Genomic DNA, 16,617 nt, shown 5'->3' with positions numbered 1-16,617 from the left:
TGTTCGTTTGATGTAAATGCACCGTTCATATCAATATTTTTTTATAAAATAAGGAAACAATTCAACATTTTTGAACAAAAAAAAAGACGGGTTGCACTGGGGGAGTGCCAGCAGAAGTGAAAACTTGATTATTAACGTTGAGCATGTTTGATATTTTGGAATGGTATCCGTCTAACGCTTTTTCGATCAGGTCACGTGTCCACGCGAGTTTAAGATTTTATACCCATTACAGAAAAAGTGCTCAATGCCGCTAAAGAAGTTTTCACTTCAAAAAAACATTCATATCTTAGAAATCACTCCTAAAACCTTTATAAGCGACACATACATATATAACTCCTAGAATCTAGGAGCCACATACTTTCCTAAAATCCCTAATTTATAAACCCTAATGTATTTAGGGTCCCTAAATATTAAGTCGCAGTATGTGTTGCCGGAGGCCCAGACGGTAAGTGATGTAGGGACATCTCTTGAAGTTGCTTTTTCGACTTTTTATTTTTCTTCGGCTGTACTTTTATCTGAAAATAGAAATTAATTTAGTTTTTCATATGTTAAGAATAATGAAGAAACATTGGAATGAAAATGTAGTTTCTAATTAATTTTTTATTAATTTAATTTTTAAAGTGAAACTTTTATTACATCGTCTCAAACTTTTTGGTCTGTGTAGCGCATGTCGCGTGACGGTCGACTGCCGAGTAGATATAAAGCAGTGTTCGGAACCGTACGATAATTATCGTACAAATACGATAATTTTGTGCCTAAGTTTCACTTTTACCGTGGTTTCATAAAACCACACAACATTTTTTATTATACATATTTAAAAGATCAACTATGGAGTTTCTTGCCGGTTCTTCTCCATAGATACTGCTTTCCGAATCGGTGGTAAATGTTAAAAATATGTAATGACGATGCGAAAGTGCTTCTAGAAGAAGTCTTATTGAATAAATAAATGTTTGAGTTTGATGAAACAACGATAGCTTTAACCGGTAAAAAACGAGCGGTTAGTGTTAAAGTTATGACGTCATCTCTAAAATTGCCTAATAGCGCAACTCATATGTTTTTAAACCGTTTTGTTATTAAATTTGATATATCTATACTAATATTATAATGCTGAAGAGTTTGTTTTAACGCGCTAATCTCAGGAAATACTGGTCCGATTTGAAAAATTCTTTCGGAGTTGGATAGCCCATTTATCGAGGAAAGTTATCGGCATATATCATCACGCTAAGACCAACAGGAGCAGAGCAATGCGGGTGAAACCGCGGAGCGCAGCTAGTCCTACTATATACTATTATAAATACGAAATTTTGTGAGGATGGACGTGTATGTGTATGTTTGTTACTCTTTCACGCGAATACTACTGAACCGATTACAATGAAATTTAGCACACATATAGAGGGTAACTTGGATTAACACATAGGATAGGTTTTATCCCGGAAATCCCACGGGAACGGGAAATATACGGAATTTTCTTTGAAAACGCGGGCGAAGCCGCGGGCGGAAAGCTAGTAAATAAAAAAAAGACGTGTTGCACTCGGGGACTGCCGCGGTAAAGCTATTGCATGCCTTCAAGCCACACCTCCGAGCCCGTCGGAGTGGGGAGCGTGAGGTTTTTTCGTTACGGAATTTCTCGATTCGGTCCCCGCGCGATATGCGCTATGCAATAGCTTAATAAAACACTTTACCTTATAGTGCAGCTCCCGCACATGTCGGTACAGGCTGGAGTACCAGCCGAACGCCGCGTCACACTGACCGCACTGGTACGGGGTCTCACTTGTGTGCATCGCCACTATGTGGTACTTTAGTTTCGCCGCGTTCTGGGAATAACACGTAATTTTGGCGTGACAACAAACAAACAAACAAATGTATGCGTGTAAATGAAACTTCTTTATGACCTTAAAAATGTCACGAGTATGGCGTAACGCAAAAATGTCACGCGTACGGCGTAACGCAAAAATGTTACACTAAATTCCCCGATAAAGAAGTTTCACTTCAAAAATTCTTTATTGTGCACCACAGAGAAAAGTACAAATAAGGATACATATATATATAAGTAACAAAGAGCACAACGGGCGGTCTTATCGCTCTTACTCGACAACGTCTTATAATTCGATAGCGCCGGCTGCACGCACGAAAACACATGACTCATGCGGCGTTACCTCGCTCTGAGGCGTTCCGTGTAAGGCTTGAAGTGCAAGCGAGAGCGCGGAACGAGCGACAAAGAAGCACAATCGGAGGTTGTCACGTTCAACTATCGTCAGTAAACCGACTTTACATACAACCAATTTTTCTTTAAATAACTCTCCATAATCTATACTAATATTATAAAGCTGAAGAGCTTGTTTGTTTGAACGCGCTAATCTCAGGAACTACTGGTGCGATTTCAAAAATTCTTCGGTACTAGAAAGCCCATTTATCAAGGAAGGCTATAGGCTATATACCATCACGAGTGAAGCAATGCGGGTGAAACCGCGCGGCACAGCTAGTTAATTATAATTAGGTAGATATGTGAAATAATATCAAATAATAACTCAGTGCGCACACCTTGCGCGATCGATGGTAGTACCGAGACTATATCATCGAGCTACTGACTCAAGGAATATAAACCATAGCATGGCCCGTAACCCCATGCATTTCGTATCAATTCAATATCGACATTATATTGTACACCATAGAGTACATTGTAATAGAAAAGTATAGCCACATAACGTAATATAGGTTAGTATATTTAACATTAAATATTAATACTATATAATACTACACAACACTATATTACACTACACGATAATATATAAAAGCAAATTGTACAATTTCCTCCATTTACAAATGGCTTGCAAAATAGTGTAGTGTGGTATAAAGTAGTGTAGTAGAGTGTAGTGTGGTATAAAGTAGTGTAGTAGAGTGTAGTGTGGTATAGTGTAATATGTAGTATAGTGTTAGAGTTACTTGTAAAACACCAGCAACCTCGCAGGACAAGATGCTAACATCATAAGTAACAACATTTGTTCTACGACTATTGGCATAACGCAATAAATTGTTTTTAAGTGATTTTTTTAAGCTTTTATTGTACTCTCCTAACATTTGTAAGTCTATGTTCTATTCATTATCGAAAGGACGATGCGATGCCCCTTTCCCCCTCTCGTTCGCTTTTTGTTTATGGAATTTTTGGGAGGCGTAGAGTTTATAATATTCAAACGGAAAATTAAATGAATATTTATTTTTGTATGAAAATAAAATCTAACAAGTTATCAAAAGTCGTAGAACAAATGTTGTTACTTATGATGTTAGCTATCTTGTCCTGCGAGGTTGCTGGTGTTTTACAAGTAACCCTGTATAGTGTAGTGTACTACACTACACTATACTATACAGGGTTACTTGTAAAGCGGCACTAAGTGCACACTAAGTGTAGTATAATGTAATCACCTGGTAGGACTTGCCGCACACGTGGCACAGGTTGTCCTTCTTCTCCTTGTTGCGATGCACGTTCTGTAGGTGCACGTAGAGCGATGTGTGGCATTTGAACGGCTGTAAAATATATATACTTATAAATAAAAATAAATAAATAAATATTATAGCACATTATTACACAAATCGACCCAGTCCCACAGTAAGCTCAATTAAGGCTTGTGTTGTGGGTACTAGGCGACGATAAATATAATATTTAATAAATACATATATAGATAATAACACCCAGACCCAAGAACAAGTAATTGAGTTCATCACACAAATATTTGCCCTGACCGGGGATCGAACCCGGTAATATTTAAATACCACTGCGCCAACCGCGTCGTCAAAAATAGTCGTCAAAAAAAATTAATAATAGAAAAAAGCCATATGAATAGCTTAAAGTTAAGTACGAGTGGCGATCTTATCGCATAAAAGCTATATCTCCCAGTCAACGTTTGATATAACATTATGGTAATGTATGAGGTAGTTATTAATAATTTCATATATTCATAGATATCATGATTAAATAAATAAATGATTGACTCATTGAGCGAAATGATAGCTAGCGTTTTGGTCAATAGTTTATCGGTAAAATCGAGAAAAACATCGACATCCTGCTATTCTTATCACGGGTGACGGGACCATGTACAAATATTACCAACATTATAGTAGAGCCATTTTAATAGGCAACATTTGACAGTTCAACAAAATTCAACAACGTAACCTAGTAACGACGACATAAAATAACATGATATTTCGTTTTGTTAGAACTGCACGTTTGCTTGACTTTTTTCAATAACAATTACATATTTATAATAATAATGACTGATACAAGTAATTTTAAGATTTGATTTTACTGATAAATCATCCTAAACATAATAAACAATTTCTGATTTAAAGAACTGACGTCGCTACAATTTTGTGTCAATAAACGTTTTTTATTTTTAAATACCAGAGACGTTACTCTAAAAATCGAAATCTGACATCTAGAATCGAATGCATTGAATACTTGTGAATAAAAATCATCATAAATTAATAAATTCGATTGACAAATGTTTCAAATCCGTATCGATTAATTCACTTTAATCAATGTTTTTATGCAGGTTACTTCTCTTTGAAGATAAAATTGATAGACGTCAAATGTTGCCTATTAAATTGGCTCGACTATAGTATTTACCAAGAAAAAAAGCAGCAAAAGCAGCGTGTGTGCCGAGCACACGTGTCAGAATTGAAACTGAAGTCTTTGGCAAGATTGAAATATACAAAATCCAAAATCTTCGCCTTACTCCATGCCGTAACGGTATTGCCATGAAGCGACTTGAAATTTTACTCTCAACGTGCCTAAAGCACTTTCAATTCAAAAATCGTAAAAAAAAATATAAACGAGTTATCATAAAGAGTTATCCATCAAACTCAAACATTTATTTATTAAATTAGAATTCTAGATGCACTTTTGAATCTTCAAAACATATTTTTAACATTTACCACCGATTCGGAAAGAAGAACCGGCAAGAAACTCCATAGTTGCTCTTTTAAAATCATGTCAATATTACCATTTAAAATTATATAATACTAGTGGTCCGCCCCGGCTTCGCCCGTGGTACCTACATGTTTAAACTATCCTATTTCTCAAGTTGGATCGAACTGCACATGGTGTGCGAATTTTATTATAATCGGTTAAGTGGTTTAGGAGTCCATTGAGGACAAACATTGTGACACGAGATTTTAGATGTATGTTTATCAGCCATCTGGTTTCCATAACACAAGCGAAAGCTTAGTATGGGATCAGATCGTGCCGTGTGTGAAAATTGTCCTGAAATATTTATTAAAAATTAAAATATTTATTAGTTAAAAGTTATTCCTACCTTGTTACACAGTTGACATCTAAACTTAATCTTATTGAGATGTTCCCAGTCGATGTGATCTCGAAGTCGGGTTTTGTTCACAAACTTCTTGCCGCACTCCTCACACGTGAAGCTGAAAGTGATGAGATTTGCGTGAGGTGATAGATTGATTTTATGTTCAAAACATTTATAGCAAACACATACATTTTGTTACACATTAGCAACCTTGTATTTTTTTATTTTATTGCAAAACAAACAGATATAACAATATGAAATATTTATTTATTTATTTATTACTAGCTGTGTTTCACCCGCGTGGCTCCGCTCCTGTTGGTCTTAGCGTGATGATATATAGCCTATAGCCTTCCTCGATAAATACTATCTATCACCGAAGGCTATCTAACACCAAAATAATTTTTCAAATCGGACCAGTAGTTACCGAGATTAGCGCGTTCAAACAAATAAACAAACCAGAGTATACTGTAGTGTAAATTATTTTTATTTACAGTAATTTAGTGTATTGTAATGTCGCTATAGTAGAGCCATTTTAAAAGGCAACATTTGACAGTTCAATAAAATTCAACAAAGTAACCTAGTAACGGCGACATAGGATAATATTATGTTATTTCGTTTTGTTAGAACTGCAGATTTGCTTAACTTTTTTCAATTACGATTACATATTTGTAATAATAATAACCGATACAAGTACATAATTTTAAGATTTCATTTTACTGATAAACCATTCTAAACAATTTCTGATTTAAAGAACTGACGTCGCTACAATTTTGTGTCAATAAATCTTTTTTCTATTTAAATACCAGAGACGTTACTCTAAAAATCGAAATCTGCCATCTAGTATCGAATGCATTGATTACTTGTGAATAAAAATCACCATAACTTAATAAATGCGTTGTGTTTTTTTTAATTATGTAGATACTTGTCTTATTTTGCTCCTTAAATTTACGAAAGAAAGTATATTACTGGGACAGGGATTCGTCTGATGAATTTTAAAATTGACATGTGTTTCAAGTTCGATTGACAAATGTTTCAAGTCTGTATCGATTAATTCACTTTAATCGATGTTTATAAGCAGGTTACCTCTCTTCGAAGATAAAATTGATAGACGTCAAATGTTGCCTATTAAATTGGCTCGACTATAGTATAATGTAGTGTAGTGTATTAGTGTCGGCCACTCACGTGAACTCGCTCTCAGACACATGTCTCCGCGACACTCGCACGTGCTGTCTGTACGTCGCTACGGAGGCGAACGATTTGTCGCACTTTTCGCAGTACAGCTCGCCGGATTCGCGAGCCTGTGGGGTGTGTGAGCTATCAGTGTGTGAGAGTCGCATCGGAAATGTGAGTGATGAGGTTAGGATAAAAACGAAATACATAATTAGAGATTTATAATTGATAAAAATCATAGATACACCAATAAGACAGACGAAAACGAAAACGACGAAAACGAAAAAGTCTTTGACAACTTATGCAGAAAACTTCATAAATCAAAAGTAAAGCACCATTTTTTACTACATAGTATATACCTTATGGCTCCGTAAGTGCCGTCCCAGGTTCGATTTCCACTGGTACACTTTGCCGCACCGCGGGCACGGGTAGCGGTTCTGGCCCTTGTGTAGCACACTGAAACATTTATTGACAATTTAAAAAAAAAATATATTAAATAATAATATTAATATGATATTTAAGTCTTATACAAGAGACATTTTTTTTAATTATTTTTATTTTTATGAATATTCTACAATAAATATTCATAATTTAATGGGATTGAATAAAATTATAGGTTGAAAAGCATGTAGGAGTAAAAAAACATTGTTTTGGTTTAAAAAAAATGAATTAATTAACACATTTTTTTTAAAGAAGTTTCATCTCTGACACGTGTGCTTAGCACACGCGCTCATTTTTGTGTATAAGACGTAAACATAATATGCGTGTGTGTGTGTGTGTGCGCGTATGTGTGTGTATACTCACTTGAGATGATATCTATAAGTCTTCCTAGAGCTGAATAATTTCCCACACTCAACGCACTGCGGTCGCTCCGGTAGGGCTTCGGTATTGCGCGTTTTAGGCCTTCGCCCCACTTCTGCTTTCTATAGAAAGAATGAACATATTTTCTTATACATTGTTAGTTTAAACAACACTTTACATTAAAAAAAAATACTATATTTTTAACTTGAAAAGTTTTTCTGTTATTATCATAATCCACTCGATAATATATCCACTATCCAGCATCCCAAAAAGCATTAAAATCTGTTAAGCAATTCTTTATAAATATAATTGGTGTTCTACCTACTACGTTCTTTTTTAATTTCCATGTAAATATATGTATATTTAAAATGGATCGATATTTCCCTTGGTCACGGTATCGCTTGTGAATAACTAGACCGATTTTGATAATTATTATTTTGTTCGTTATTCTCTGGAGAAGGGTTTCATGAAAGTTAAACCTCAATAAATAATCGTCTAAAAATTAAAAAAAAGTTCAAACCTAACCGCTATTTAAGCTGCACAGGTTAAACAATTTACGAGAAGACAGGACAACGTTTGTCGGGTTGAAAATGAAATTAAAATGGCTTACCTCACTAACAACATGCTCTTCCAAATGTTTCTTCAAGTCAATTTCCGTATCAAAAACACTAACACACTGATCGCATTTGAAATCACAAATTTTGTCACTTAACTCACTACTTTTCCCCAACTCACAATTTTTTTCCAACTCACTATTTTTCCCCAACTCACTATTTTCACTAAACTCACACTTCTTATCACTAAACTCATTGTCACTCTCAATGTGATTGTCGAAATCTATTGGCTCTGGATCACTGTCAGGTATGATTTCTTTCTTTTGCTTGACTTTTTTCAATTTCACCTTCTTTTTAATTTTCTTCTTCACCTGAAAAGATAATTTGTTTATTAAAAATATCTTTAAAGCAGAGGCGGCTCGTGACAAAATTGTATGGGTGTTCACTTGAAATAAAACAACGAAAATACAATAGCGTTAGCAGGATAATTTATTACAAAAAAAATGAGCACCACATTATAAATCCATACTAATATTATAAATGCGAAAGTAACTCTGTCTGTCTGTCTGTTACTCAATCACGCCTAAACTACTGAACCAATTTGCATGAAATTTGGTATGGAGATATTTTGATACCCGAGAGAGGACATAGGCTACCTTTTATTGCGAAATATGTACCACGGGCGAAGCCGGGGCGGACCTCTAGTAATATTATAAATGCGAAAGTGTGTTTATTCGTTTTAATGTGACATGGCCATGGGTAAATTTTGACAGCGGTGAAACGACTCATACTAATGCGAATTTAACATCAGGGGAATCCGCAGGCAAAGAAAAATATATGAATATTGTTTTCAATAAAAATGATGATGATGATATTGTTCATGAAATTAATAATAATTCCATAATTCCAGGGCCCTGGTGAAAGCGCCCAACGACCGGGCGAGTTTATATACGTTCGCTAGCTATGCAGATACTAAGCCATCTGCGCACGCCCGGCCTGTGGATAGAGAGCATAGCGTACGGGATGTGGGTGGGAATAGGTGGGTGGTTGGTAGTACTTTAATCAGTCGTAAAAATTTCCAATTTTAGGAACATTAGAAAAATGATTTTAACAATAGTTAGGGAAATTTCGATTGACAGAAAAATTACGATAAGTCAGGAAAAATTTCTATAAGTCAGGAAAAATCCATAAGTCGGGAAAATTACGATAAGAAAGGAAAATTTCCATAAGTCCGGAAAATTTCTATACGTCAGGAAAATTTGTATAAGTCAGGAAAAATTATATACGCCAGGAAAATTTCTATATGTCAGGAAAATTTCTATACGCCAGGAAAATTTCTATAAGAAAGGAAAATTTCCATAAGTCCGGAAAATTTCTATACGTCAGGAAAATTTCCATGTCGGGAAAATTTCTATCCGTCAGGAAAAATTCTATAAGCCAGGAAAATTTCTATAGTCAGGAAAATTTCTATGCGTCGGGAAAATTTCTATAAGCCTGCAAAATTTCTATAAGGCCGGAAAATTTCTATACGCCCGGAAAATTTCTATACGCCAGGAAAAATTCTATTAGCCAGGAAAATTTCTATACGTGAGGAAAATTTCTATACGCCAGAAAAAATCCATAAGTCGGGAAAATTACGATAAGCCAGGAAAAAATTCTATAAGTCAGGAAAATTTCCATAATCGGGAAAATTTCTATAAGAAAGGAAAATTTCCATAAGTGCGGAAAATTTCTATACGTCAGGAAAATTTGTATAAGTCAGGAAAAATTATAAACGCCAGGAAAATTTCTATATGTCAGGAAAATTTCTATACGCCAGGAAAATTTCCATGTCGGGAAAATTTCTATCCGTCAGGAAAAATTCTATAAGCCAGGAAAATTTCTACAGTCAGGAAAAATTCTATGCGTCGGGAAAATTTCTATAAGCCTGCAAAATTTCTATAAGTCCGGAAAATTTCTATACGCCCGGAAAATTTATATACGATAGGAAAATTTCTATACGTCCGGAAAATTTATATACGCCAGGAAAAATTCTATTAGCCAGGAAAATTTCTATACGTGAGGAAAATTTCTATACGCCAGAAAAAATCCATAAGTCAGGAAAATTACGATAAGCCCGGAAAAAATTCTGTCAGGAAAATTTCCATAATCGGGAAAATTTCTATAAGAAAGGAAAATTTCCATAAGTCCGGAAAATTTCTATACGTCAGGAAAATTTGTATAAGTCAGGAAAAATTATATACGCCAGGAATATTTCTATATGTCAGGAAAATTTCTATACGCCAGGAAAATTTCTATAAGGAAAATTTCCATAAGTCCGGAAAATTTCTATACGTCAGGAAAATTTCCATATGTCGGGAAAATTTCTAACCGTCAGGAAAAATTCTATAAGCCAGGAGAATTTCTACAGTCAGGAAAATTTCTATGCGTCGGGAAAATTTCTATAAGCCTGCAAAATTTCTATACGTCAGGAAAATTTCCAAATGTCGGGAAAATTTCTAACCGTCAAGAAAAATTCTATAAGCCAGGAAAATTTCTATAGTCAGGAAAATTTCTATACGTGAGGAAAATTTCTATACGCCAGGAAAAATCCATAAGTCGGTAAAATTACGATAAGCCAGGAAAAATTTCTATAAGTCAGGAAAATTTCCATAATCGGGAAAATTTCTATAAGAAAGGAAAATTTCCATAAGTCCGGAAAATTTCTATACGTCAGAAAAATTTGTATAAGTCAGGAAAAATTATATACGCCAGGAAAATTTCTTTACGTCAGGAAAAATTCTATAAGCCAGGAAAATTTCTATACGTGAGGAAAATTTCTCTTTGCCGCAAAAATTTCTATAAGTCAGTAAATTATGATAAAATACGTATTTAAGGCGATAGAAACGATTCAACTATTAATTTATATTTAAACATGGTATGCCTAATAAAATATATCCTTATATTTCGTGTTTCTCAGAAATAATTCAGAAGAGAACTTAACGGTTCCGTGAGATGGGAGAGGATACGGAAGATTGCTCTAAACTGTTGTTAGGCGATTGTGAAGGTAATATTATTATTTATTTAATTAAGTATTTAATTTGATAGATAAATTTAAAAATTTAATCAGAGAGATAATGTAAAAAGCAGTTTTAATCCTACTAATATTATAAATGCGAAAGTTTGTGAGGATGTGTGTGTGTGTGTGTGTGTGTGTGTTTGTTACTCTTTCACGCAAATACTACTGAACCGATTACAATGAAATTTAGCACACATATAGAAGGTAACTTGGATTAATATATAGGGTAGGTTTTATCCCGGACATCCCACGGGAACGGGAACTATGCGGGTTTTCCTTTGAAAACGCGGGCAAAGCCGCGGGCGGAAATCTAAGTATCTACAAGTATAAACACTAAAAATTATAAAGTACTAGGTTTCCGCCCGCGGCTTCGCCCGCGCAGTCAAAGAAAAACCCGCATAGTTCCCGTTCCCGTGGGATTTCCGGGATTGCGTCATTTTCCCGGGATAAAAAGTAGCCTATGTCCTTTCTCGGGTATCAAAATATCTCCATACCAAATTTCATGAAAATTGGTTCAGTAGTTTAGGCGTGATTGAGTAACAGACAGACAGACAGAGTTACTTTCGCATTTATAATATTAGTATGGATTTCAAAACGAATTCAATTATTATTTAGCAAAATTAGAAAATCCCCGAATTTTCATTCGCGAGCGTATTCATAATGTTTGTTTATATTATAGGAGTGGCAACGTCGCGCGCAATTGCTGCTGTCATGCGATGCGCAACGTCGCTTGAGAGCGGCGCTCCGAAAATGGCTATTTTTCCATAGTAAATCTTTTGTTTCACGCGCAGGACTATGGCGAAATTTCTCTTTCACTCTTATTGGATTTCGTATGTAGGCAAATGTACTGAATGTTGTTTCATAGGAGCGCAATCGAGAGCGCTCCGTAAGCTCCTTTTCGCGCGTTACTTATTAAATGAACAAGAGTGTATGTAATGTATTTTATTCGTAATGTGTAAAGGTACTTATTTTATTGATATTAGTATTGGAGTTTTTTACGATAGATTTTAAATAATGAGCAGGTATAACTTTATTATAATTATTTATGGGAGTTCACTGCACCAGCGCTCCTGAGGACGAGCTGCCTCTGCTTAAAAGTGGATTTAACAGTGGCACATATAATCTCAATTATATTTTTTTCTGTTATCTTAAAGATACTTAACTTGGCTGTCAATTTTAAATTTTGTTAAGCTAAACTGCAATAAAGTTGTTTTTAATCCTTTTTTGTTGCTCAGCAATTGTCTAACACAGTAATTCGTCGCATACATATATTCATATAATATGTGAAAAGATTTGATAGCTTCTTTCTAAGAAATAAATTAAAAACAACTGCACCAATTTCCTTTATATTTTCAGGAATATCTGGAATTTGTTAAGTTTGGACAATGTGGGCAAAGCTGTCTAGTTTTCACACAAAATCTGCTACATGGATTTTGTTGAACTTTTGAGTTTATATAGATTTCCGCCCGCGGCTTCGCCCGCGTTTTGAAAGAAAAACCCGCATAGTTCCCGTTCCCGTGGGATTTCCGGGATGAAACCTATCCTATGTGTTAATCCAAGTTACCCTCTATATGTGTGCTAAATTTCATTGTAATCGGTTCAGTAATATTTGCGTCAACAAACACACACACACACACACACACACACACATCCTCACAAACTTTCGCATTTATAATATGAGTAGGATTATCAAATGAATAATTTAAGTTCAAATTGTTCTAGGCACAAACAAACAATGCTTCCAGCTAATTTATAAACTAAAACATACCTTCTTAACCGGCCACACCTCACTCAGTTCGTCAACAAATGTTTCCTCACAGTGAGTGTCACTCAACTCAAGTTTGATGTCATCCAACTCAGTCTTTGGTATGAGTGGGATGGCTATCGAGGTCTCTTGGTGAATTTGTAAGTGAGGTGGTTTCGCTAGAGTGGGCTGTAGCGAGGGGTTCTGAAAATTATAATAAATCTATGTAAATAATAAGTATATCGTAATTCGTAAACAAATTTTCATGAAGTTGAATATACAGCAAGTTCTAATGCAAATCGAATTAGATTAATAGTATCATAGCCATAATAGTCACCTTCGTGTCAAACTTTTAAATTGAAAATTATTCATCTAAACTTCTGCAAGTATTGTTTCATAATTTTTTAGGTTAAATGTGTTATTATATGTCTATATTGCCTGAATAAATAAATGACTTATTTGTATTATTAAAACGGATGAATCAGCAAGCAACAATAATCCCATTTTAATAATTGAAGTGAAACTTTTTTATCGGGATTGGAAAAAAATTTAGTGTAACATTTTTTTGTTACGCGTGACATTTTTCCGTTACGCGCCATCTTTTCTTATCCCTACCACGCGTGATTCGACGTATTTTTGTAAAGTTGCTTAAAGTATAATTTTTTTTTAAATAAGGTCATAAAGAAGTTTCACTTCTTACGTGTGTACACTAGTACACACACACATTTTTTTTATAGAATACTTTAAATTCAAATAATTGTCATTGAGTTACTAATCCATACTACATAATATTATAAATGCGAATGTAACTCTGTCTGTCTGTCTGTTACTCAATCACGCCTTAACTACTGAACCAATTTGCATGAAATTTGGTATAGAGATATTTTAATACCCGAGAAAGGACATAGGATAGGTTTTATCCCGGAAATCCTTCGGGAACGGGTTTTTCTTTGAAAACGCGGGCGAAGCCGCGGGCGGAAAGCTAGTAAATTCATAAATTATCAGACAGTTCATTTTTACCAGCCCTATTGTTTATATAATTATTTAATTACCGCATATTTTTAACGAAAGATATTTTTATTGAACAAGGATTCAATTAACGAAACTGAAAAATTATAATTTTTCTGTATTTTAATCGAATCAAAAGCACTTCTCAACATTCTAAGAAGATATTTTATTTAACAAGACTTTTTTAGTCCATTTTTGTACCACGCTTCTCAGTTGAATAATTTTTTTAAGTTATTTTTAAATATCTCATATAGCGACCATACATACATATTTTCAATTGGCTTTCTTGCCGATTCTTCTCCGTAGGTACAGCTTTCCGAATCGGTGGTAAATGTTAAAAAATATGTAATGACGTTTCAAAAGTGCTTCTATAAGAAGTCTAATTGAATAAATAAATGTGTGAGTTTGAGTTTAATGAGAATATAAACTCACAGATTGCAAGCACACGAGCAGCTCGACATAGCAACACTTGACTTGCTGATGGAACGCTTCGTACTTGCGCAGGAGAGCGCTACACTCCCAGCAGATTTGTAGTAGCTGCTGCATTTCATCTGGCCCCTGGAAGATATAAGTATAGTCTTATAAGAATTCTCAACTAAGGGCTGATTTTTCAATCGTTGGTTAAAACTTATTCATCGAATAACGTATTAATTTTTTTCAAAAATGTATTCTAATTGCCCGTATTTGACAGATTACAGGTGATATTTTAAAATGTTCGTGTAATACTTTATTGGACGGATAAATTTTAACTAAGGATTGAAAAATCGGCCCATAAACCAATATTTGAAGACAATTCATGACCCTATAATTTTTTCACTATTTATATGTAGAACGTATAAATTTTAAAGTAGAAGACACTGGGGTAAAAATTTAGAACGTGGACCGTCAATGGGGGGGCGGGGAGGGGGAGGGGAGGGGAGGGGGGGGGTGGGGGGAACTCCTAGGTACCACCCCCCACCGGCGCAGACCAGTAGTTCCTGAGATATTCAAGGTCAAAGTTTGAAGTTATAATTGGGCCTAAAGTTACAAATAATGGATGGTAGGATAAACCTTTCCCTTCCCTCCACTCCCAAACTCCCTCCAGTTTCACTATATTGCTTCTGCTTCTGCTCCAGCGCTGCGGGAAGTGCAGCCCTATCACCCTTGCGTAGCTAAGTACAGGCACCTAACTCGCCTACGCAGCTTCGGCTGTTTGGTCGCCTTCGGTGACCAGCCTCAGCCGCTTCGGCTCGTACGGTGCCTGCACTTAGCTACAGCGGGCGAGGGCTGCTCTCCCTCCGCGCTTCCGTTTTTTTAAATACACTCTAGGGGTAACAGCGGAAGGACCACGTGGAGTCGGGGTTGACAGATTTGGTTATGTGACTGTTCATCTTTTGTGTAATGGATTTATGTGTGTTACATTACCCATAATTGTATTATTATTATAAGAATTACTAACTTAAATTGAATTATAATTAAATGTAATTCAAATGAATTATTAATTAAAAGCCGAGCAGCTACATTGCTGGTGTGGCTATATGTAAGCTAGTGTTTTGTGTAATGTCTTTATCTTTACTAAAATACTTAATTTAACTTTGTGCGTTGTTACTATTATGAATTATCCAATATGTTTATATTTTAGAGGAAATATAATAAAACACAAATATTTTAATGAATTTTAAATTTTAACAACCAATTTAACATATTTTAACTTCTTTTATATACAATAATACTAAAATAACTATCAATTTATGTATTTTATAAAGTATTATTGTGAGAAAAATATCACTAAAGCTGTATGAGTGAATCCTTTGCTAGTGACAAGCATCTGTCAACGTCAAAATTACGAAAAGTAGTACAAAATTAAACGAATTTGTTTATTTTATTATAAAAAAAATACGCGGCTTCACAAGTTGAAACTTCGTAAAATTACTTCTCAGAGTCTTATCTTATCGCTATAAAATCGCCGATATCCAACTCGACGGTCCATATTCTAAATTTTATCCGACACGGGCAAAGTCCTAGAATACCTACTAAGAATTTCTTACAATTTACATAATAATATGTAGTAGAACTGAATTTATTTGTATGAGATTGTATGATAGCAGATGATAATAAAACTAAGTATATAAAAAAATAACGGTTCTAAAATCTAAATTTCTAAGTGATTCGAATTTTGAAAAAGATTCACAATTTAAAACAGGATTAAGACAATTCATGGGCTAATATTTTGTTCATTGTTTATCACTTATTAAATCACTCATAAATAGCATTATTTCAGTAAAAACATTGACTTATTTAATTTAAATTATGTTTATGCTTATTATTTAATAAAACTTACCGCTATTTCATTCACAATTTGTTTGAAAAAGTAATAAACACTGGAATCACGAATGCACGATAATTTTCGCCCGGAACACAAGCAAGCGGAACAAAGCTCGTTCATTGTGGCTTTTTATTATTTCAAATAGTTTTTAAAATAATAAAATGTACGTAATTAATACTGAAAAGATAAAAATATATTTTTTATTTTGTTTAAAAATTGTAAGCGTCCTTACAGAATCATAAACGTCATTGTCATTGACAAAATTGTAGTTGACGTCGAGTGTTGTAGACTGTAATTCACATAGATCGTAATTCACATAGAAATACCGATTTGATACTCTTACCAAGTGCTTACCAACATTGGTTGGTAACCTCTTAATTAAAACGTTGAAGATTTTTTTGGTGGGTTCTTTAGTGGGACGCGCAATTTTTGAGGTACTACTAGTTCGAATTTTAAACAATTTTTGCGTTCGATAGTATGCGTATGCGTATCGATGGAAGCTATAAAAATATATCTAACATCATGATGAGGAACAGCGATAGAAAGTAGAAACATTGCAAAAATTTTTGGAAACCAAGGCATAGTTCATGGTCAGCTAGATTCTTATTCTTCAACATTTGTTTCGTTGTGGTTTCGTTACTTTGTTAATTATATAAATTTGCAGATTTTTAAGT

At 34.5% G+C, this 16,617-nt stretch overlaps 1 protein-coding gene across 1 annotated transcript; it reads right to left on the bottom strand.

Annotated features, from left to right (window-relative positions):
* Positions 1–219: 219 nt before the first annotated feature.
* On the bottom strand, positions 220–16,178 carry LOC149474974 (uncharacterized). The gene is made up of 11 exons (XM_089713879.1): positions 15,959–16,178; positions 14,071–14,196; positions 12,655–12,834; positions 7,885–8,199; positions 7,278–7,396; positions 6,833–6,929; positions 6,486–6,601; positions 5,310–5,421; positions 3,421–3,522; positions 1,683–1,814; positions 220–515 (listed from the first exon to the last, which is right to left on the bottom strand). Exons 1-11 carry the CDS (start codon positions 16,061–16,063, stop codon positions 411–413), a joined length of 1,509 nt encoding a protein of 502 aa, XP_089570005.1. The 5' UTR covers positions 16,064–16,178; the 3' UTR covers positions 220–410.
* Positions 16,179–16,617: the final 439 nt, after the last annotated feature.

Source organism: Colias philodice, chromosome 31, assembly GCF_061535455.1.
Source record: "Colias philodice isolate Cphi_HAF_F1 chromosome 31, ilColPhil1 Martin Lab GWU primary, whole genome shotgun sequence".
NCBI classification, from domain to species: Eukaryota; Metazoa; Arthropoda; class Insecta; order Lepidoptera; family Pieridae; genus Colias; species Colias philodice.
This window is presented reverse-complemented; position numbering and strand designations above follow the sequence as displayed.

Coding starts and splice junctions, on each gene's coding strand:
- LOC149474974 (XM_089713879.1), bottom strand. CDS start 16,063: ATGAACGAGCTTTGTTCCGCTTGCTTGTGTTCCGGGCGAAAATTATCG. Junction 14,197..15,958: donor AAATTGTGAATGAAATAGCG/GTAAGTTTTATT, acceptor TATATCTTCCAG/GGGCCAGATGAAATGCAGCA. Junction 516..1,682: donor TGCGGGAGCTGCACTATAAG/GTAAAGTGTTTT, acceptor TTCTATTTTCAG/ATAAAAGTACAGCCGAAGAA.